Source organism: Hyla sarda, chromosome 1 (genome assembly GCF_029499605.1).
Source record: "Hyla sarda isolate aHylSar1 chromosome 1, aHylSar1.hap1, whole genome shotgun sequence".
NCBI classification, from domain to species: Eukaryota; Metazoa; Chordata; class Amphibia; order Anura; family Hylidae; genus Hyla; species Hyla sarda.
The window spans coordinates 188,129,569-188,153,741 of NC_079189.1; the positions used below are offsets into that span (position 1 = coordinate 188,129,569).

Genomic DNA, 24,173 nt, shown 5'->3' on the forward strand with positions numbered 1-24,173 from the left:
TCTGAGGTTGAGATAGCTGCTCCTGAGCCAGACACGGAGTAATGGAAACACCAATTCAAGGCTACAGATAACTTTCTTTACTTTGCTGGAGGTAGCATATCTCAAACAATACAGCCTCCTGTGCAGAGGGATGGGCAGAGGGGAACCCAGGGAGCCTGACACCTTTCTGGGACTTATAGTTGCTGTTGAATGCAGCTTTAAGATTACTAGCAGCACACACAGACTTTAACTTGACTGACTGACTGAAGTAGAGATTTTCCCCAAGAGCCTTGCTTACCACCAGGCTTTAATATTCACCTGTGCGCCGGGGTTTATCCTGAGATTGACGTGGCTGTGGACTTTTGTAGTCTTCTTCTCACGGTATCAACACCCCACTCCTTACTGCAACTGCACTGAACTGCAGCTCCTCTCTGATGGACTTATCCTTATTAAACTCTCCACCCCCCTACACTACATAAGGGCTAGGTTTAGGGGTCCCCGATTGGGGCGTCAGGGTCACCTGGTCACTCTGCCCCAATCCTTTAAAGGTACAGTGCATAAATTAATACATAACATTACACATCAATATATCACATTATAACAGGTCAGACAGTGGAGCAATAGGCCCAACATATAGCTAGCAGGGATGCCTAAGGCAATCTTTAGCCCACAGGACAGCCTTTGGTGCTGGGACACCACATATCCATAGCCTTAAACATAGCCACATATCCATAGCCTTAAACATAGGTCTAATAAAATACACAGTCTGTGGGGAAAAAGTGAAGAATTTTGCAGCTTATCATAACAAAATTTATGTTAACAGCATTGCAAAAGTCAACTTTTACTGTAATGGAGCACTGAAGTAAATTATGCTGTATATTATCAAATGTGAGGTTAGGGAACATATGTTTCTTGTTTTTATGCGTAAAGTAGAGAAAATCTAAACAATTATCACAAACAACTCCCCACATGTGATTATAAATTGATTTATATCTTTAATTAGAGCAATACCATGTGTTTAGTCATACTAAAATCGATATATAACTTGAAAACAAACATTTTATACTGCAGAATCTTAGGCAGCAGCACTATTAATAATGTTACAGAATATGAAGCAGATATATGTATACATATGAATATACATCTTGATTCAATGATGGTCAAGAGTTTCATTAGGATATGCATATGCTAATAAAAAATAGCTAATAATGCTTCATATGGCAATTGAGAGGCAAAATATTCTTAAATAGCCGGCATAGCCTTAATTTAGAATCTTCCTCTTGCCTCTTTAGTGGTATTTTGTTGTCTTCTGTGAATTTACATGTTATTGACATCAGCTGATTTATGGAGCTATCTAACCCAACCGCCTGATAAAAGAACATGTTTGACTTGGCAAAGAGGGAAGGGGGAGGGGCTGTTCACATAACATTTAGGCTGTACTCTATTGGTATCATGCCATCAAAAAAGCTTTCCAATGCATATAGTGTTGCATAATGTGAAATCACTGTATAAATAAGACATTTTACTCCACAATATCAATATCCAAAAATGTCCAAAATGTAAGTAAAAACAATCACTGAAACAGTATCCACAAATGGGGCTGATGCATAAAAGACAAGCATAAAACTCAGACGTTATCCAGGAACAGAAAAACACAGCTACTTTCTTCCAAAAACAGCTTCCCTTCTGTCTTCGGGTTGGGTGTGGTTCTGCAGCTCAGTTCCATTGAAGTTAATGGAGCCAAGTTGTAATACCACACCCAGCCTGGAGACAGACGGGGAGCTGTTTTTGAAAGAAATTAGCTGTGTTTTTCTATTCCTGGATAATCCCTTTAAACTGTAATCAAGAAAATCAAAAGCACATTTACATATAAAACATACAGAGAAATAAAAAGGGGAAGCTCATTAACCTGGTCCTCAAAAGAAGGGACAGCAAAAATGGAGGTAGATACTGGTGTCCTAAACTAAACATATATGAACACATAACGAATGTGGAAATAAAGGGCTAGTGCCCATCCTAGTCTGATTGACCCCCCATGCTGTCATAATGTCCCTGCCTTTTAATTTAAAAGATAGTTAAAACTGCAGTACAAAATCCTATTGTTCTGGCTGGTTAAACCCTGGCTGATGTGAAGGAGGATGGAGGGAAGGTAGGAGGATATTCTAAACAGTATATGCATTTTGTTGCCGTTAGATGCCACGGTTGCTCTTCAAGTCAGATTGATGTAATCCGAACCAGCATGACTATTATCATGGGGTGTTCTATTTAGTTCTATAAACGTCACATTGATGGTATCACTATCTGTATGACTAAAAACTCATAGTATGATTATCCTAAACGGTGTTACTTCCTTATTGGTGAAAATTAAATGCAGTTATATGACATCACAGTCAGAGAGTCTAAAATGCAGTTATTTGACATCACGGTCAGAGAGAATACTCAGTGGGTATTTAGTTTAGTTTGTGCAGGTTGTCAGTTACAGCAATGCTGCCCTTTGATGTATAGACATTGAAGTAAACACAATTAGCATAGCCATTACCACACTAGATTCAATTTGTCTCTTCTGGAACAAATAAGCATTGAATATATTAGCAAGGTTTCACCCATGCTGATGCAGCATAAGTACCTCATGTCTTGTTGCTGTGCTCAGTCTTTCCATCATGTATGACGTGTGATATGACACTGTATTCCACAACTTCACCTTTTGTAGCAGAGTTTGGCTGTTCCTCACTCAGTTTTAAGCCTCCCACACAACTGTTTCTGTTTTAATTAATGGCTGTGTATCACCCTACATATGAAAATGAGTAACAATATCTCCTGTTTGGTATAACTGGTTAATCACACACCTGAGAAAAATCCTACAAAATCCCTGACTTTGTGAAAGTTTACCTAAAATAAATGATGCTGTTTTAAAGGCAAAGGGTGATCACACTTAAAATTACTTCACAATTTTTTTCTGTTTTTTTACATCACATTTTGCTCATTGAAAAATAAACAACGTATGCTGTTTTCAAAAATATTTTTACTTTGCAGCTTTTTTTCCACATCTGCCTAAAACTTTTGCACAGTACTGTAAGTTTCTATGTGTAAGCAGCAAATGTTCTCATTCTGGGTGACATTACTATATTTCTAGGATATGTAGTTCCATCATTGTCACCTGTATTGGAATGAAGGGATAAAGCCGAGTTTTTGGCCACTTGTGATCCACGGGAAGATAAAAGCTGAATACTTTGCTAGATTGCTGGAATTTTTTCAATTTTTTTTTAAAACTATATTACATAGAAGCATCAGGCAGTAAAATAAAAATGCCTTGTTCTTTTAGATGCGTTGTTGACAAGGAATTCTCACCAAGAAGTATTGTTTCTATAAAAAAAAAAAGAGAAATATCTTCATATTACTGCTCCTTACTATATGTCGGTGCACATATGTTGTACACATAGAGGGGCATTTAGCAAAACCTGTCAAGAGGAAACGTTGCTGAGTTGCCCATAGCAACCAATCAGATTGCTTCTTTCATTTTTGAAAAGGCCTCTGAAGAATGAAAGAAGTGATCTGATTGGTTGCTATGGGCAACTGGACAACTTTTCCTCTGCACAGGTTTTGATAAATCTCCTCCATACTGTATATACAAAATTTGTAGGCTCTCTGCTTGCTTGAAATGCAAAGAAAAATTCTTCCTTACATGAAGAGACTGAAAACCCTGTCAGGACATGGTAATGTCAGTACAGGGGAAAGGCTATGCAACCCTAATCTTTATCTGCTACCTCTTTCCCTGCCTAGTTGGATGATCCACCCTAATAAGTGACCCCCAACTTGGCAACAGTCCCTTACCTTAGTGCAAGGGAGAGGGATAGGGAAGACAGTAGGCTTAAAGTCATCAAAGCAGGGTTAGTACCCTGATGTCACTTCAAGGTCCAAATCAACATTCAAATGGATGGTCAGAATTAGGTCTGGGAGTCAGAAATCCAGGAGAGCACATCAGAGTCCAAAATCAGAAAGGCAGAAGGGGTAATCTGGATCACCGGCAAGGAAATGAAAAGCACAAAATAAATATTCAGCAGAAATGTCTGTGAGGCTAAAGATGATGAATCACAGGTGGTTGTGACCAGCAGCCGTGGTCAGGAAGCATGAAATGCTGGTCCCAAGTCTGACTGTCCCAGCATTTTTGCTCCCTGATAGTCTGACCAGACCTGCCATCAGCAGCAGAGCTGGTTGCCAAATCAGGGAAGATATACTGTCGGCAAAGCTGAAGCAGAAGTGCAGCTCACAGCAAGAGCTTAGGCAGGTAAGTATCTTACACATAAAGATTTCTTAAAGCAGATTTTTCTTAAAGGGTTTTTTTCCATCGAAATTTACTGATGATTTTCAAGATAGGTTATCGATATCAGATCAGTAGGGCACCCTGTCAATCTGGCAGCCCTGTCAGGGAAACAGAGTAGGAGGCAGACACCTCTGATATTCATGACCTATCCTGAGAATAAGTCATCAATACAGATTGCCAGAAAAAGACCTTTAAATTGTATTAATTCCAGGCAAACAGGCAGGGGTCATAGACTTCAGTACTGGGGAAACATTTGCACAGCTGATGTATCTACAGCACAGATAGTCTAGACCAGACATACCGTATTTTTCACCATATAAGATGCTCCGGCATATAAGATGCACCCAATTTTAAAGGATGAAAATCTAGAAAAAAAAAGATTCTGAACCTTCAACCTGCGGACCTCCAGATGTTGCAAAAGTACAACTCTCAGCATGCCCGGACAGCCGTTGGCTGTCCGGGCATGCCAGGAGTTGTAGTTTTGCAACATCTGGAGGTTCGCAGGTTGAAGACCACTGGTATAGGAGGTAATACTCACGTGTCCCTGCCGCTCCGGACCCGTCACCGCTGCATCGCTGTCGCCGCGTCCCTGGGGTGTCCCGTCACTCCGGACCTTCTCTGCTGCCTGGTATCCTCGCTCTCCGTCGCTGCCATCATGTTGTTCCACACGCCGCTCCTATTGGATGACGGGATGGCGTGCACGACAACGTGATGATGACGAAGGAGAGCACCAGCCATGCAGGGGATCCCGGCACGGAGCAGACACCGAGGAGGCAGGTAAGGTCCCTCCCGGTGTCCTGTAAGCTGTTCGGGATTTCACCGTGGCGGTCCCGAACTGCCCGACTGAGCAGCCGGGTTAGTGTCACTTTCTCTTCAGAGGCGGCAGTCAGCTTTGATCGCCGCATCTGAAAGGTTAATACAGGGCATCACTGCGATCAGTGATGTCCTGTATTAGCCGCGGGTCCCGGCAGTTGTTTGCCGCAGGGACTGCCGTGATAGGACAGATTTTAATGTGAATTTGCCGCATAAGACACACCAACTTCCCCCCCCCCCCCCCAGTTTTGGGGAAGAAAAAGTGCGTCTTATACGGCGAAAAATACGGTAACTGCAGTAAACCCTCAGCTGTGAAAAGTATTTGGTCAGCATCATTTATAGGCCCCTTCATGTAAACAAGAATACTTCCATTCATTGATAGCAGTACGTTATGCTGAAAATTGTGAGACATAAAAACACAAAGTATATTAGAAAGTTCTAAAAGATTTTATTTCTATCATAAACCATAGATGACTTCCATTAATGCCTTGAACATTTTGGTACTGTAATTCACACATGAGGCTTGGCAGCGATCACAGGGCTGTGTATGTTTCTATAACATTGTCTGTTTCAGTCTGAGCAGTCTGCAGTTCCCATCCCCAACCTTGCGGCTCCGAGGAAGCTGATGTGATTTTACACTTATCAACCATTCATGTAAAACAGACTTACATTACTTAGCAGGAATTCAGAAATGAGAGCGTACACAGTAATGCTGTGTACCTGTACCCAATTACCAATCTGTGGGAGCTGGGATCCTGCCCATATGTTTATTGGAGAGCGCGCTTTGATTTGCTAACCATATGGCGAAATATATTTACCATAACGCTATTAGACATAATTCTATATTAGAAACATACAGCATGGAGCTCTGGCCATCCCACATGGAATGCTTGTATATGAGGGATGTCTGACATTCAGAGGGACAGGGAAAAAAAGGAAATATTTCCTGTGGAACAGCTGCACAGTAATTGTTTGTAGGGCAGGAAAGACAGAACAATAGGATGTGTCTGAGCGGACTGTGGCTCTTCTAAGGTCTTGCTCATGGCAGGCGAGGAATATGAGGTGTACACTTAGCCTCTGCACTGCAGGATGCTGCATTGTAGGAAGCATGTAGATAAACTTCTCAGGAGGGCATCTCTCCCTCTCTCTTCTTTCTTCCAAATGTTAGAAGTAGCTGGGGGATCAGTTTCATGCTTTGTCACTCCTTGATGTGGGCGGGGGGAAGAAACCCATTGTGGAAACCTATAAAAGAAAGGAGCTGAGGTCATTAAAGACCAAAGAGAAAGGGGAAGCCAGAAAGAGTCTGAAACACATGGAATGTTTATATGTGATCAGGTTCTGTACATCACTGCTCTAACCCTGTGCTGGGCTGGTCGCTGACTCCCTAAATAGGACTAGAGAACTGTTCCTGCAGCATCCTAGCCACACAGCTGCTCACCTGGATCTCTGACTAAGGATGCTGCTGGACCCGACTAGGAGGACAATGATCATCTAAACCGGAACCCCTTTTCATGGACACTAAAATCTAATACAAGTGAAGAAAAAACCAGTGAACAACTGTAAATCCTGATTCTAGTGAATCCTACCGGAGGCTATTGAATGCTAATGACTTTCACTGCATGTACTGCATTTTCCACTCCCATGTATTCAAACCACCAGATGTGCAGTTTCTCCAGTAACTGTTTAAAGTTATTGGGTGTGATTGTAAACTAGAGAGAACAGATCCTGTAGTGCCTTCTGTTTCAGACATTTGGAGAATTGTGTCATAGTTCTCTCCTTCACTTCCACTCAGTGCTGAAGGATGAACATGGTTTTCCTGGGGTGGAACGGGGAGTGCTGCTGTCTGCTACCTCTACTAGCTGTAGTTCTGATGGTGGAGAGTACCCAACTAGACACTTCCCGATCCAAGGTCAACTCCATCAAGTCCATTGTAGTGGTACAGACTCCTACTCTGGCCACCAACAGGTCTTTAAGCTTCCAGCATGGAGTTTCCCACAAGAAAGGAAAGAACCTTGGACAGGTAACATTCGAGCTTTATGTATTTATTGAGTTTCTCACAATTACTGCAATATTTTGTATGGTCACTTTAATGTCAAACATATAGAACATATGTATATATATATATATATATATATATATATATATATAATTGCACATTATTTCACATAGAATTTTACAGGATTGACATACTTTATTTAACAATAATAAGATAAACAGTGGAGAAACTATCATAGGGATGAATTTAAACATCTATAAGTTATAAGCAGAAATGTCGTTTTCCATCATTAAGGACCAAAATGACATTGGCGACTGTATGTTAATATCAGGCAAAACCTTAACTTTTTCAGGTGTGAAATGTCACTAAAATCTTGACAGCAATGTAGACAGTCACTGCCCATGTAGAGAATGACAGAAGAGATTCTCCAGGAGATAATAGGGAGATAATGTCAGTAGGAATGTCAGTAGGATCTTAGTTCTTGAGAAGTTACAGAATGATCTTTTTACCTGTTACTCTAAACTGAAGATTATGGATACTTTTGCTGAAGTTTTTTTTTTTTCCTATCCTGTCCTATCCCATATTATCAAAAAGTGAAGATCATTATGTATCGATGTGGTACATAGAAGTTATACAGAGCTGTGAGGTCTTAAGGTGCTACAAATCTGTGAATTATCTAGTTATGGAATATTAGACTTTGTGTGTACTAGATGTAAGAATTGCAGGTATTAGAGTGTTAAAATCTCCACATGTCAAGAATCAAGTTAAATGTCTTTTTCTGGACTGAGTGTTTTATAGTGTCAGATGTTTGTCTTTGCTCAACCTGAATATCAATCTCATTGAGTGAACCACATACAGAAGGTCTATGTATATGGCTTATTTTTGGAATATCATTTTTGTGTCATTTGCAGTTGATACATTTACAATCTGTGATTTTTCACTAAGCTACACAGACATAAAAGGGTAGCAGGTAACGTTGGAAAATTAAAGAGGATTTGAAGATTCCCACAGCTATATCATAGATGGTTGTATCATTTCAGTCATTTTATCATGCTACCACTCATTGCAACGTGATAGTAGCGTGATAGTAGCATTAAGATAGTAGGATTATTGCAGTCCTATATAAAACACAGGCACTAGACAGCGCAGATTGGAATCATGTTAAGTTGATGCACAGAAAGCTGTCAAATTCCCATTGGCTGCATGAATGGCGACTGCAATAATTCATTGTGATGTCACAAAACTCAAGGCAGTGATACCCAGAATGTTGTGGGCTGACATATGGTTGGTATATATATATATATATATATATATATATATATATATATATATATATATATATATATATATATAGTATACTGAGGAATGTTTAGTTTATTGCTGTGTTTTAATACTATACATTAAAGTGTGTCTTTAAGTCCCATCTGGTGAACAGCTATAGGATTTTCATAAGAAATAGATTATTCTTTATGCCCTTTTTTTGTGCATGTATATTTCATATTATTAACATGTGATATACTCACAAAAGTTAAAGAAAACCTAGTTGACCCTTACGTCATTGCCATGTCAGATGTAGCAGGGCTGAATTTCTCATTTGCAACAGTTTCTATTTTACAGAATGGTAAACTTACTAAGGGGCTTTTATCATTGTGTGTCTGTAACAAGTGTGTTTGTTTTTGCTTACGTGCGACATATGTATCATAATATCGCACAGGAGTTGATAAATTTTAACGCGATATATGTATCATAATATCGCACGGGAGTTGATTAATTTTAACGCGATATATGTATCATAATATCGCACGGGAGTTGATAAATTTTAACGCGACATATGTATCATAATATCGCACGGGAGTTGATAAATTTTACGCGACATATGTATCACCACTTTGTATGATTCCTCCTCTGCAACCTTTTTACAAAAAAAAAGTGCAACTTTTTTAAAATGCTCTCCACAGCCAGGTGTGTAAGCCAGGTTTGGGCTGGTGTAGATTTGGCAACAAATTGAGGGCTTTGCGACACATTTGCGTCTTGCGATAAATCAGACATGATTGTAAAGTGAAAAACCAAAAGTGTTGACCAAAGTCATTTTAGTAAAAATGACTTTAGCAAAAAGTTGCACAAATTTTACTCAACATAGACAGTTCTGTGCCTTGTCTACACCAAAAAAGGCTCTAAACCTGTTAATAAATTTCCCCATTGTCCTAAAGAAAAGCACCTATATTATGATGAGTTCTGCTAAATGACAAACTTAGCTCTGCTACATCTTGAACTTGATGCTACATTTGGTTCTGTTATTTCACTACAGAATGAATGCTACACAGCTGTGCGGTGGTTCTTGTTATATTGACCCTAACTTGTGTGGCTGGTTTCGCAGTAAGTCTCATCGCATGTCCTATGTGCTGTCCTCCGTTCCTCTATAAGATGTGTAGACAGGGAATTCATCCCTTCAGCTCTGGCTATTCTAGACAGATATTCACAGCACCCCATCTTATCACAGCGGCCATCTGGCTTCTATTAACATGCCTCTTACACATTTTTTTTTCCCTTCAAAATGAGCTAACATGAACTACACATCATAAGATAAGTGACATAAAATATGTCAAAGAAAAGAGAACATTATAATTTCCACTGAAATAACATGTTGGACAGGTTACTTGATATGGCAGCTCAAGATAAACACATGTTATTTATCTAAATAAATCAACACTAATTTCATGCATGTGTCTGAGAATGGGAAAAAGATATGGAGCGCAAGATGGTCGGAGTCTTCACTTTTCCTAGAAAGGCGTAATACTAAAACATATGTATGCCCACAATTTGTTCTGCGTGTCATTAAAGGCTAATTTGTAACTTTTACTATCTCTATCACAAATGTGACAGGACATTCTCTTCTTCATCCCTAAGGCAAAACGTTCACATGCAGTGACCCTTGATTTCTAAGAACCATGACATTATTTAAATTGTCACATTTTTTTCCTTGTGGACGTAGTAAAAGCAGAATATGATAAAACCATGATCTTATTATAAACTTTGTAAAAACACACACGTAGATAGATTGACACACATAAAAGAGAGAAAGAGATAGATAGATAGATAGATAGATACATGGATAGATAGATAGATAGATAGATAGATAGATAGATACATGGATAGATAGATAGATAGATAGATGATAGATAGATAGATAGATAGATACATGGATAGATAGATAGATAGATAGATAAGTCCACATAAAAAAAAATGCAGAAGCAGCACAACCAAAGCAGTGTAGAAAGATCCTGGGGTGCAGGCAAGCAGTAAAGCATGGTCACAATCGCAGACCATGAAGGTACCATGAAGATAGATATTAGATAACTAGATAGATATATGGATAGATAGATAGATAGATATATGAATAGATGGACAGATAGATAGATAGATGGAAAGATAGATAGATGGAAATATCTGTGATGAATGGATAGATACAGTAGATAGATGATTAGATAGATCTGAGATTAATGGATAGATAGATGAATAGATAGATAGATCGATCTGAGATGAATGGATGGATGTATACATTTGAGATGGATAGATAATAGATAGATTTCCTAGAGACAAGAGATCCATAAACAGATATACAATGGATAAGGAGAGAGAACTTAGAAGTAAGGCTGCTTTCACACTATAAAGTTACTCCGTTTTAAAGATCCGTTAGGAAAACCCTTAAAAACAGCCGTTAAACGTCCGTTACAAAATCCCATACAGACGTTACAAAATCCCATTCAAGTCTATGGGATTTTGTGATTAGCTGTTATGACCCATTATGAATAACAAACGTTATTTGTGGCGGAAGAAAAAACATTACATGCACTAATTTTTCTCCCATCACAAATAACGCCCGTTATTTATAACAGGCTATAACCGGTGATAACGGCTAATCATAAAATTCCATAGACTTGAATGGGATTTTGTAACGGCCATATGGGATTTTGTAACAGCCGTTTAACGGACGTTTTAAGGGTTTTCCCAAATGGACATTATAACGGGTGTTTAAAACGGAGCAACTTTATAGTGTTAAAGCAAGCAGCCTAAGCCTTTTATGTTGCTCTTAAGAACTTGTTGTATTTTTCATGTTTGTTTATTATTCCTAATTTGGTTATTTGTTTAATGGACAGCATCAGCTTTAATTGTATAAAAGAAATATAAAAAAAAATCTACAGCACAACTTTAATCCAAAAATGTCTTACAGATGGGTATGGTTACAATATAAAAAAAAAACGAGACAAAAAAAAACATCCTGCGTTAATCAGGATTGTGTAAGATGTTAAATTCCAAATGGTGATTTATTTATCTTAAATGTGCTCTTCTTGGTTTTCCAGTTTCCAGTCAAAATAAGTATTTTCTAGAAATCAGTTCCTTTTTCTTCTCCGGGTCTGTCCTTTTTAACAATATATTGTTAGAATTTGGTGTAGTTCCTGGAGTCATGCATGAGCTATGATTAAACCTTTACTGTGAATTCATCTAGAGGGTGACTGGTGCTATGTTGTAATGCTTGTCATTAGTGAGGATTTTATTTTTTATTTTTACTTATGCACATGTCATATTACATATAACGTCTGCTGGAAGGCTACTTTGGGCTGGAGCCAAACTTATGGTACTTTAGCTCATTACCATGAGACTTTAAAAGGAATCTGACAGCAGAATTGTAAGATTGTGTATATGTTATGTACATCTGAACAGGACCTTCTGCAGCTCTGCTACGTAGGTATCTATTTTGCAGAAGTTAGAGATATTCATTTACTAACATATGCACGAGAAGCAAGATTTAGTGTGTCATGTATCTGCTTTGTTTGTTCATTAAAAAAACATAATGATGTAACATAACAGAATATTCACCTGCAATCTTATGGAAAATGGTAGAAAAGACGAGTAAACTGATCTAAAATTCATAATGATAGAAGTCCAGAGTTTTAACTACATTAGGAGCAAAGAAGAACATTGCGGATTGAACTCAATAATTAGGTGTTGTGTTAAAAGGATTTGTTTCACCCACTAAGATAGTAAGGATGTGTTCCCATATTTCACGTTGACATAGTTTCTCAAGCCAAATCGATGAACAGATCATAAATAAATGTACTAAGCAAAGACTGAAATTTCACTTTTTAAATCCATTTTTGGATTTGGCTTTGGATTCAAAAACTGCATCTGTGAACCTGAACATGTGAGCACACACACTACCTAAAAATTGTATCTATTTACATACGGTATAATAGGACCAACCCAAAACATATAAACTAGCTACAATTATGGTTATTTAACAAGAATTTTTTTGACTAAAGCAAGGTGCATGGACGCTGTATGGCAGCACAAAACATTCCGGCCAGTCCATATTACAACCCAGGCAATGTGTGTGTTAACTCTGAATCATAGCTTTGGTTTCTTAAATCACTCTTTCTAGTTGGTAAGTGATACTGAGCCATCATTTCTTGAACTATAAATGTGCTTTACTCTCTGTGAAGATATGCTTTGGTTTATTATTGGAATAAGGTTTGTTCTGGTTGCTCTGTCCAACCTCAGTGACTAGAAGAAAGTTGAACTACTTCAAAAATCTAAAGTGGGCTTCTTTCCCCAGGGTTACTTCACCCCACTAAGACTGGGTTCACACCTTAATTAGAAGCCCCTCTTACAGGTTTTAGCCAAAATACCCAACAAAGTAGTATAGCATGCTGTGTTGTTTTTCTATTGTAGAATGTGGACAACATGCCGGAAACCCAACAGACCCCGAGTGAATTGGGCCTCTCAGGCACTGTTAACGTCTGGTGTGCAACCCACTGGCACTGTTATTTTCCACTTTTCCACTCCATTAATGGAACAGAACAATAAAAAAAACAACACACATATGAACCCAACCTAACGTAACCATCATTTCCCTAACTAACTAACCCCATCTTTTGAGGAAGAAAAACAGCATATCAGCAAGACTTTCTGTGATGAGTCTGGTTGTTCTTATTGTTGGGGGCAGCTAAAATAAATAAATAAAAAATCAGGCTAGATTCTGAAACCATTGACTGCCTCGGATATTGTTGGAGTAGGATTACATATTTCAATGATGAAGGGAAAACATCCATTATGAATGCGGAGAATAAATCTAATGACAAAGTCAGATTACAAGTTTCGTCTCTTTGTCTGCGTTAGAGCTACTGCCTATTATTATGAGAAAAAGAAACACTATATTAACCATTTTCCTTCTTGAAATGTCTCTTGAGTTCAGGGACATTCCCAGGAGACACTCCTCCAGTAAACAGGACACTGTCATTCTCCTTGATATAAATATATCAGTGAGAACCAAGTGGAGAAGTGACATTTAAAACTATCAGGATCAGATATTTTGCTTCAGGGCTAATAGGAAAAAAAGAAGGTTTTGGAAAAATAAAGAGGAAATCTAAGAGGTGTTCTGGTCTAAAACATGATTTTGCCAATGATGAAAGGGCAAAGGGATAGATTACGTTCAGGCAGACATTATTAGCACCTTCAATGCATTCTTCTCCTGAGAACTATAAACACTGGGACACATTGCAAGTCATTCAATAGGAGACGTTGGCATCCAGGAGGCACTGAGAAGCTGCCTGGACGAGGCATCTGAATGTGTTCACCTAAAAGAACACAATGCATTGTCAAATGTCACAAAGCAAACAATACCCAGGCAGATTCATTTACCAATTAATGAAATAAATACACCTATCAGAAAACGGCACATTTGTAGCACATTTGTATGCGTTAAACTGTGTATTTAAACCTCTATCATATAAAGTGATGTCATATCACAGGGGATGCAGTTACCTCTTCACTGGGGAAGGGCTGACCTTTGGGATCACTTAAACCGAGGGCAGAAGCAACTTTCTACATGACACATTAGGCAGGATATCTCCTCAATAGCGAAATGACAAATAACAATGGGGCACTGTAGCAAAATATAGAAAAGGGTCTCACTACTACCCATATAAACAAGTGAATCCATAACATGAAAACATTTGTCTTCATTTGTCCTTTGCCAACTTCCTTTGTTCTTCCTGGGATGTGTATTTCCAACTGGAGCCCACCATAGCTTCCATATTTGCTACCCTGCTAGTTTCATTCAGGCCTTGCAACCATCCAATCATATAAACATATAGTTTTGAGGACAATTCTTTAAGTATACGACATTTGGTATGGAAAAAAAGAAGCTGCAAAAATCTTGGCAGGTCAGGTCACTACTGGGGTGTCTGGTCTATATGCAGCTGTATGGTTCCTATTAACCTGAATAGGAGCTGTATACAGCTGTATACAGCTGTATATGGGTTGGACCTCTAGTTATGCCAAGATTTTATGCATGATGCATAAACTCTTGGCACCACTTAGGGGTCCGACCCATGTCTATGTACAGCTCCTCTTCAGGTGACATAATAGTATATGAGAAGGGAGGATAAATTCTCTGTACTAAAGAAAAGGAAGATCTACTAATTACGTTTTTTTTGTTTTTGTTTTTTTTAAACAGTTCACTTTCGTTTATGTTAATATAGGGAACTCTATTTAAGTAATGGTAAAACTAGTCATTGAAAAGGCTCTTTTTCCTATAGTTTTTAGATACATGTGTGTATTGTATTTTTTTTTCTTTTTCGATTTTGACATTCTGTGTTCTTGTTATATTAACTGAGTGTGATAGTGCTCAGGAACAACTAATTGAGTCCACCATTGAGATATGCTTTGTTTTAACAACTGTAGCAGTCGGCTATTGTTGACATACAGATTTTGGGGAAACCATGAACACCTGTTTGACGTGTGCAGCTGAACTTATGTAAGATTTATTATCCCCTCAATTGCTTATAAGATCATAAAACTAAAATTGTGTAACAATCACACATCTGTTAGGAAGCAAAGGAGGGGACACAGCATAAGGGATTTTAGATACTACACCATAGTCAGAGTTGATTCATTGCTTCAGAGAGTGACTGAAGAAAGTATTTCAGGGTTGTGGATAAAGAAGAGTCCGTAGTGAAAACTAAGTTTTCAATACCTCCATATGAGCCGTTATTAAATAGCAAAACAGTGATATATACAACACCACCAAAATGTGGGATGCATTCCTGTTTGGAAACAACTGCAGGGACCAGCAACTTACATACATCTATGTAGCATTGCATAACTGATCTCAATTGCAAACCAGCCTACAGTAGGTCATAATAAGTGCTACTTTACACTACTAAATCCACATACAATAACAAAGTATATTATTGATGTCAAATTTAAAGTGGATTGGTCAGCAGTAAAGCAGGGGTGGATAGGGCTAGTTGTTATGATTCCGGGCATCCCCGGATTATTTGTGCTGTGTTCCATTCCGAGATTACATGGAGAGATGTGCTGCTGACAAACAATGATTTTTTAAATTGTTTTCAGTAAATATGCGATCAGCTGAAGATTGGGCATTTGCTCCCTCTTCAGCTGATAACTGGGCCTTTAACACAGGTCAATAATTTTGCTGATAATTGCTCCATATAAAAAGGCCTTTAGTTTTACAACAGATAGTGAAATTCCTACTGGGAAAAGTTGTATTGCTTATATGGACAAACTCCCCCTAGAACAAAAAACATCTTTACATTGTCCAAGCCCCAAGTTTTCAAAATACTCCCACTGACGCATGCTGTGTATGTTTTAGCATTGCTATGCAAAAGCAGTGCTCTCTTGGATAGCGATCCACATATGCTTTAGAACATAGTAACACTTTTTAGAAATCTTGCCCATTTCACATCACAAGAAAATTTAAAGGCCTCCGTATACACTATATAAAAATATAGTGACCCTGCTGGTTTTGTCAGGACCAGCCAACTGTCTAATGTTTATAGGGGGCTTCTGACTCTTCCCGAGAGATGATGCTAGTGGAGAAAAAGATCAGGCATGTTGGATTTCCACTGCCTAACCCTTCTGTTATCAGAGAGGTAAGCTGCCGCCAGAGGATTCTGGCAGCAGCTTACCTCTTCTTTCTTCACTCAGAACACATAAATGCTTGGCTGGGCCAAATCTTCACATACATATGTAGGGATCGGGAGAGATAGCTGTCATCGAACAAATATGTATTTTAAATCTCTGCTCCAACAGTTTCTTTTTCAGAGACATATGACTATATTCATACAGTGATGTGGAATAGGCAATGAAAAACTTGTTCTTGAAAGCCAGATTAGGCCAGGGTAAAAATGTACAGATAGGGTGTTCGTTTAGGGACATCACTATAGGGGTGCAGATGTAGTAGTCAAGGGGCCCCTTTAGAAGATACAGATTTTGCATGGGGGTCCTGATGCTTTCAGTTACGCCTCTGTGTTCATCATTATGCTTTTCCACAGATAGTAAAATGACATCAAACACCTTTGTGTTAAAATAGATGTGTTAAAAAAAATATTAATTAAACAGAAAATACAGTTAAAAACTTTCAGGGAAAAGCCTCCATTTTAGGCAGATACATAGCACAAAATGATACATAGCAAATACATAGCACAAAATGAGTAGTAAACCTATCTGATGATGTGAAGAGCTCTGCCCTGAAGAACTGTAATTGTATTTTCCCCCCAGAGAATTAGCTAATTTTTTGTGTAAACCATCATTTCTAGTAGGTAGTAGAATCTAGGTAAAAACAACATCTAATATCCCTTACAACTGAGCAGGGAAACAATGAGCATAAACATAATAATGTATGATTATGAAACTATGATAATTGTTTGGGTTCTTCCACCCTATCACTCTCCATCTTTAGATCAAGAGGGTATACCTCATATTATTGGCTCCCTGGGTCCGGTACTGATTTTCCTGGTTTGACCTCCAGGCTTGTTAGGTGAAAGTAGGGAAAGTAGGTCAACAAAAGTCTGGAGGAGATTAAAACATTAAATATATCACTTAAAGGGGTTTTCTAGTAGCCTAAACATGTATGATATATCCGTAGGATAGATCTTCAATGTTTAATTGGTCGGGGGTCTAGCTTTCAGGACCCAGACATAGGATCAGCACAATGAAGAGGACATTGATTACACAGACTCAGTTGGCTTGTCTTTATCTGCAACTGTGTCTGGTAATACAATTCAATCCCACCTACTTGCTTAGACCCCATTCAATAAAATAGTGTTCTTATGTGTCACTGCAGAAAACAGTGGCAAACTACTACCAGACTGGATGCTTAATTCATAAAACAATTATATATACCATTCTGATAAATAATACACTCCTATCACACAATCTATATAAAAACACATTTTTTGTTCAAACTTTTGCATTGTGTTTTATGTACCCAAATGCATTTTATTTCTGCCTTGATTTATTTTTTTAAAGATTTTATTTTTGCAATTTTAAATGCATGCAAAGATATTTTAAGGCATCCACTACAATCTAAAAACATAACAATACCAAATGTATAGATACAAGGCAGTCCAATGCCCCACTGTCCCAACACTGTGGTTAGCTTGGAGCAACTACCTGGTCACCGAAGAATCCAAAATAGCAGACAGAGTCCAGGACATTGGATAGATGTTTTAAAACCTAGCACTTATTGCACCTTAATAAAAAAAAAAACTGCCCAAACAATTCATGTACTCTATATGCTATATATACTATAGTAACACCAAATTGTATATATTTTTTATGTTTTAGCACAATATATTGTTTATTTTTTAATCTTTTTTTTTTTCATTATTTTCTAAGTATGACTCACCTTACCGATCCCCAACTGCTGCTATTCTGATGCCCACCTAGTCTCCACTTATCTCCAGTTCCTGTTACTGTCTCAAGGCTCAGGAAATGGCCACTCAGCCAATCACTGGTCATTTACTCTGTGTCAAGATGACTAGATACATTTAAAGTTTGGATTGTTACTTATGAGGAAATACCAAATACCCCCTGCCCTTTCCTTTCAAGAACTTTATACACTTCCTACAGCAAGTAGGAGCGAGAAGTATAAGTCCTTCCTTTATATTTCCCATTCCTTTTGAATACACTTTTGACTTTGGCTTAAAAACTGCAGTGATAGTTTTCGAACAAAATGCCAGAAAATACCTATGTGGAACCTAGCCTTAGAGGACAAAAATAAATAACTAAAGTTATATACAGTATTCTGTAAGTAAACCTTTTTAGCGGTATTGTTGTTGGTAACGATATAGGCATATGTACGGAGGAGCCAGATTACTTTTATCAGGAGTTGGTACACGCTGTTCCCAGCTATTATTATTTATAAGCGCTCTATATTATGTCTTTTAATGATATTTTTCATAATCCCACAAGAGGGCGCACAGTATTCAACACAAAACAAGTGGATCATAATGTGCGTACGTCTGGATTTTTCTCAGATATCAGGTTTCTAAAGAAGCAATGAGCTTTACTTTGATTTTCAGAATAACTGGCATGTAATTCAGGATCAGGCTCTTGTAGCTTTCTTTTTGCTGGATAATATTATATGAATTTCTCAGGCCTGACTTTTCAATGCCACCTCCATATGAAAGATCTTCCAGAGAGAAGGAAACATGTTTGAATAACAAGTATGAGGGAGATGAGTCTGGTATAAGGATTTTTTACTTATATTGCGACACGTGATTCAGTTATCAGATTGACCTCAGTTACAAGCAGATCAATTGTTCATAGCCATGTGGAAAAATGCTGTTTGGCTGGTAGCTGAAGTCATTGTAAGAACCATTAGCTTGGCTGCTACATAAGAATCTAGTCTAAAGGTGCATTCACGCTGTATTATTTTGTTTCTGTATTCCGCATGCGTTTTAAGGAAAAAACATGTACGTTAACAGTGCTAAAAAGAAATGCTTCTGCATATGTTTTCTACTGACTTACATCATAAAAAGGAGCAAAATCACATAGGAATCAAATGTGGATACAGTCCTGGCCCAACTACGGATCAGGTGATCCTAAAAGAAAATCATGATAGGAATCTATAAGGCTTTCAGTTTTGGTCAGGAAACATGTGGTCTAGACAGGATTATATCCTTCATACAGATTCAACAGTCCATCCATATTAGATTGGGCTTCACACCTAGGGTAAGATTATATCAAACTGAATGATGAACAATGGAGCAGTTGCCCATAAAAACCAATCATATTCCAGCTTTCATTTTTAAAATGTCCTTTGAAAAATCAAAGCTGGAATCTGACTGGGCAAATGCTCCTCTACTCCACTGTACCATCTTTGATAAATCCTCCTGTAGTACGGCGTCCATTTTTGGACATTGTCAGTCGTCATCCGTAACTCCGTCCCGCGTCAGGCAAAACAGTGTCCCGCCTCCTCCCTCAGACCAATCGCAGTCAGTCGTCAGCCGCAACTCCGTCCCGCATCAGGCGAAACAGCGTCCCGCCTCCTCCCTCGGACCAATCCTCCGTCAGTCGTCATCCACAACTCCCTTATCCGAAACTCCCTTGTCAAAAACACTGTCATCCCTCAGAAAATTCTCCCTCAGACGCAACTTCCTGCCGTATAGCAGAGCCGACACTGCACAGCATGTACAGCAGATTTGAAACTGTGAAACTGTGAAACTTGCACGTGTACTACAGACACTACATGTTCTCCAGAGTCTGTATAGCAGAGCCGACTGAATATCATGTACAGCAAAACCCATATAGCAGAGAGCTCTGCTACACGGCAGGAAGGTTTTTCATTTGAGGGATGATGGAGTTTCGAATGAGAGAGTTTCAGATGATGGAGGAGGGAGTTGCAGCTGACGCCTGATGGAGATTGGACCATGGGAGGAGGCGGGACGCTGTTTCGCCTGACGAAGGATGGAGTTACGGCTGACAACTGACGATATCCTAAAATGGACACCGTACTTTAGTATTTTGGTCAGTATTTGGTCCTTTTTATGTCTGTATTCAGCCAAATCTTGAAGTGCAACAGACATAGAGAAACTATAATGGAACGTTTTGTACATTTTTCGATGATTTTGACCCATGCCTGGTTTGGGTTAAAAATACTGGCCGAAATATTACGTGTTAATCCAGCATTAAAGAATACATATCGGCCCTGATTTATCAATCTGTCCGACCACTGGAACCTCCCACGTTTTTGTATATGATGGCCCTGATTTATCAATCTGTCTGAGACAGAAACTGGAGTGATTTTCCCAAGAAACCAATCACTGCTCAGCTTTCATTTTACCAGAGCTCCCTAAAATATAAAACATGAGCTGTTGCTCATATAAAAATATAAAGTATAAAATATAAAACATGAGCTGGTTGCTTGGAAAAATCACTCCAGTTTCTGTCTCAGACAGATTGATAAATCAGGGCCATCATGTACAAAAACGTGGGAGGTTCCAGCAGTCGGACGCCTCACTCTCTAAAACTTTAGAGAGTACATGATACTTCTCAATTAAAACTGATCTTAGATGGGTTCATGCCTTATGGCAATACTGCAACTGTGCTATTTATGATTGTGGTTTTACACACATTTGTACACACATTTATTTTTTTGAAAAATACAACTGTATTTTTTTTTTATTTAGGTGTTTGAGCCAAAGCCAGGAGTTTATACAGAAAGAAAAAGAAAAGAAAATATAAAGAAAGACTTATGATTCACCTTCTTGCTGGATCAACTTTTTAGTTTGACTCAAAAACTAAGGTGTAGTTTTTTTTCCCCAAAAAAAAGTTTGTGTAACTACACAAAGACATTAAAGTAAATGTTAAAGAATGAAAAAAATAAGTATTACTAATCTGTTTTATTAATTGCCATTTTAGCTTTGATGTTCTAGTGGCCCCAGCCAGTCTTTATTTTACTGAATCGATAAAGTACCGTACACTTACAAGACAGTCACTGGCCTTAGTGTTCATGTGCCATAGGTTTTAGTATCACCGTTGTGATTGGCAGCAGCGGTCACATAACTCTAGAGGATGTTACGGCTCCAGGAAAGTAAAGACTGGCTGAGACCAGCGGAGCATTGGCACTGGCAGTTGATGATTTAACAGGTGAGTAATGTTTGTTTTTTTATTTTATATTTCCTACAGCTACATTAGTTTCCTAAATTCTTGGAACTAAGAATTGATACAAATGGAACCATACCGTGGATAGAAAAGGTGATAGAATTCTGTAAAATAGCCTCACTTGCCTCGATAACAGCTTGGAATAGTCTTGGCATTTTCTCAACCACATTCTTGAGGTAGCCACCAGGGATGCTTTTTCAACAGTCTTGAAGGATTTTCCATGTATTGCTGAGCACTTATGTTCTTATTATCCCTGAGTCAACTCATACCAAAATGTCTGTGATGTGTTTAGGTCAAGGTACTTTCCAGGTTGGGTCATCAGCACTCTATCATTTTCTTTTATTGTCAAATAGCTCCTAAACAGTGGAGGGGTGTGTTTTGGGACACTTATCTGTGGGAAATCAAATGATGGTGCAACAAAGTGCACACCTGAAGCATAAATGGTATGTTGCGGCAGAATGCTGCGGTAGCCATGCCAGTTGGTATATGTTTAATTCTGCATAAATTGTCAACAACAAACTACCTGCCACACTGCCATGCCCTCACCTCCATGCTTGGAGTGGGAATCACATGTCCAGACAACATCTTTTCATCTTTTCTTAGCAGAAAGAGTCATAAATCTCAAATTTGGATCTACAAGGCTAAAGGAGAAGTTCCATTGGCTTGATGTCCCCTGCCTGTGTTCCTTAACCCAAACATTGTCTTTCTCCGTTTTGCCATCCTCAGTAGGGGTTTGGTTGCATCACTTCTACCGTGAAGGTGTCATTCATGCAGCCTGCTCAACAATTAATGTTGAGAAATGTCTGTGGCTTGAACCCATTGATGCATCCAATTTAAAGGGGTTATCCAGGGAAAAACTTTTTTTTTTTTTTTACATATCAACTGGCTCCAGAAAGTTAAACAGATTTGTAAATTACTTCTATTGAAAAATCTTAATCCTTTCAGTACTTATGAGCTGCTGAAATTGAGTTGTTTTTTTCTGTCTAAGTGCTCTCTGGTGACACCTGTCTCGGGAACTGCCCAGTGCAGAAGCAAATCCCCATTGCAAACCTCTCCTACTTTGTGCAGTTCCAGAGACAGGTAGAGGTGTCAGCAGAGAGCACTGCTGTCAGACAGAAAAGAACAACTCAACTTTAGCAGCTGATAATTATTGGTAGAATTAAGATTTTTTATAGAATTAATTTACAAATCTGTTTAACTTTCTGGAGCCAGTTGATAAATGAAAAAAATATATTTTTTTTTCCCTGGAATACCCCTTTAACTGTAATCTAAAGGGGTAGTTCACTTATGTTTTCTGTTTTGACTTGAATGTATTTGTCCTGCACAATATAGAGAACTCTGGGTCTGCTTCTCCTATGGTGACCCAGACTGTTTTATCATCAAAGTGCTTAAAGCGGACCTGTCAGCATCAAAACAGGGGTGTAAATAAGCACATAGCTAGGTAGCAGACCTAAGCTGGATACGGTTGGAAAATGAGCCGACCAGTGTAACTAGCTGACTCTGACCGGCTGATTGAAATGAATGGGGTACGATGTGGATCTGGAAGGAATACTGTAGCAGGCAGCTTTGAAATACTCCCTTTAGATGCAGCTGCTGAATACAAAAATCATGGTGTCAATGCACCCTTACTGAAACAGTGTAGCACAGCAAGCTTGCCTGTTTCTATAACCCTGGCCACATCTCCATTGCCAGTGAATGCTTTAACAATCTGGATGGTGGTCAGTGGATCCCCTTTCTGGAGACAGATGTGGGCCTCAGAGGGGGCATATCCAGTGGGCATATCATGTCTAAGATGAGACAATACATGTCTAAGGATCACAATTTTTAACCATTAAATGCTATTGAACTTTAAAAGGAAATAGGTGCACTCATCCATTTTTTAAACATTACCCTTACAAAACGTACAATGTATTCATGAATAGGCAATGAACATCAGCTACTATATTTATATGTGTTTTTCAAGCATTCTCTACCCCTATACGTCTTATCCCCTATCCAAAGGACTGTCACTGGGGACCCCCTATCTTCCATTTATTTAGAGCGTCGGGTGCAGTGTTGGAGGCTCATGACGTCACGGCCACACACCCTCAATGCAAGTCTATGGGAGGGGGCGTGACGCTGTCACGCCCCCTCCCATAGAGTTGCATTGAGGGGGTATGGCCATGACATCATGAGCTGGGCGTGACCGTGATGTCATGACCCTCCGCTCTATGCACCGGATTTCTGAGGTGCCGCAGCCGAGATTGACGCAATCAGACACCTTATCCTCTATCCTTTGTATAGAGGATAAGATGTCCAGGGGCGGAGTACCCCTTTAAATCTCTAGAACAAAATGTCTCTGAATCAAGAAAAGCAATATGCCTGTGTTTAAACTTTTTTTTTTTTTTTTACATTGGATATACTACAAATATCTAAAAATGAGGCAAACCTTTTCTTACCATTTTTAAAATCTCTTGGAAGTGGTCAAAATCTATGCAGCTCCTTTAGTACGGATCCATTGCCTTCCAGGCTCTGTCAGACTCCCTCTATTCTCTCCTTCAGAAGCATTTATATGGCCACAGAAGCATTTATTTGACCACATTACAAATAAAGATAATTGATCATAAAAGACTGAATGTTTGAGGGTAAATAAGGGAGAGGAATATTTCTATTAATGATCTACTACACCCAAGTCATATTTTCAGTCATATGTCATTTTTGGCTTTACGCCAAAGTAAAAGTTTGATGAAAAAAGAAGGTTGATGAATCCAACACCTGCTTGTTCCCAATTTCCACCCTGAAAATATCAACTTCCCACATAACTCTAATCAAAGTCAGCTGGAAGCCTGTAATGTTCTTGGGATACCATCTCTCATGTCCACCTGCTAAAATGTGACAGCATACACATTGAAGGAAGCTATTTATTAACGGGATATGGGAATTTCCTACAAGACTTGGGAATGGTGTAATAATGTGGCCAAATTTCTTTCCTGTGATGTTTTTTGAGCCTCCTGCTGCCCATAAGACAGTATGACACTACAGTATGAAACTTGGAAATGTTTTGCTATATTCTTCTATCTTTATTGTTTACCATCCTTTATAAAAAATTAAAAA

The 24,173-nt window shown here is 38.6% G+C and overlaps 1 protein-coding gene across 1 annotated transcript in view; it reads left to right on the top strand.

The window, feature by feature from the left end:
• The first annotated feature begins 6,348 nt into the window (after positions 1 to 6,348).
• DKK2 (dickkopf WNT signaling pathway inhibitor 2) overlaps positions 6,349 to 24,173 on the top strand; it is an 88,347-nt gene continuing 70,522 nt past the window's right edge. Inside the window, exon 1 of the mRNA XM_056551794.1 lies at positions 6,349 to 7,133. Coding sequence (XP_056407769.1) covers positions 6,915 to 7,133 — 219 coding nt within the window. The 5' untranslated portion in view covers positions 6,349 to 6,914. The remainder of the gene's footprint in view (positions 7,134 to 24,173) is intronic.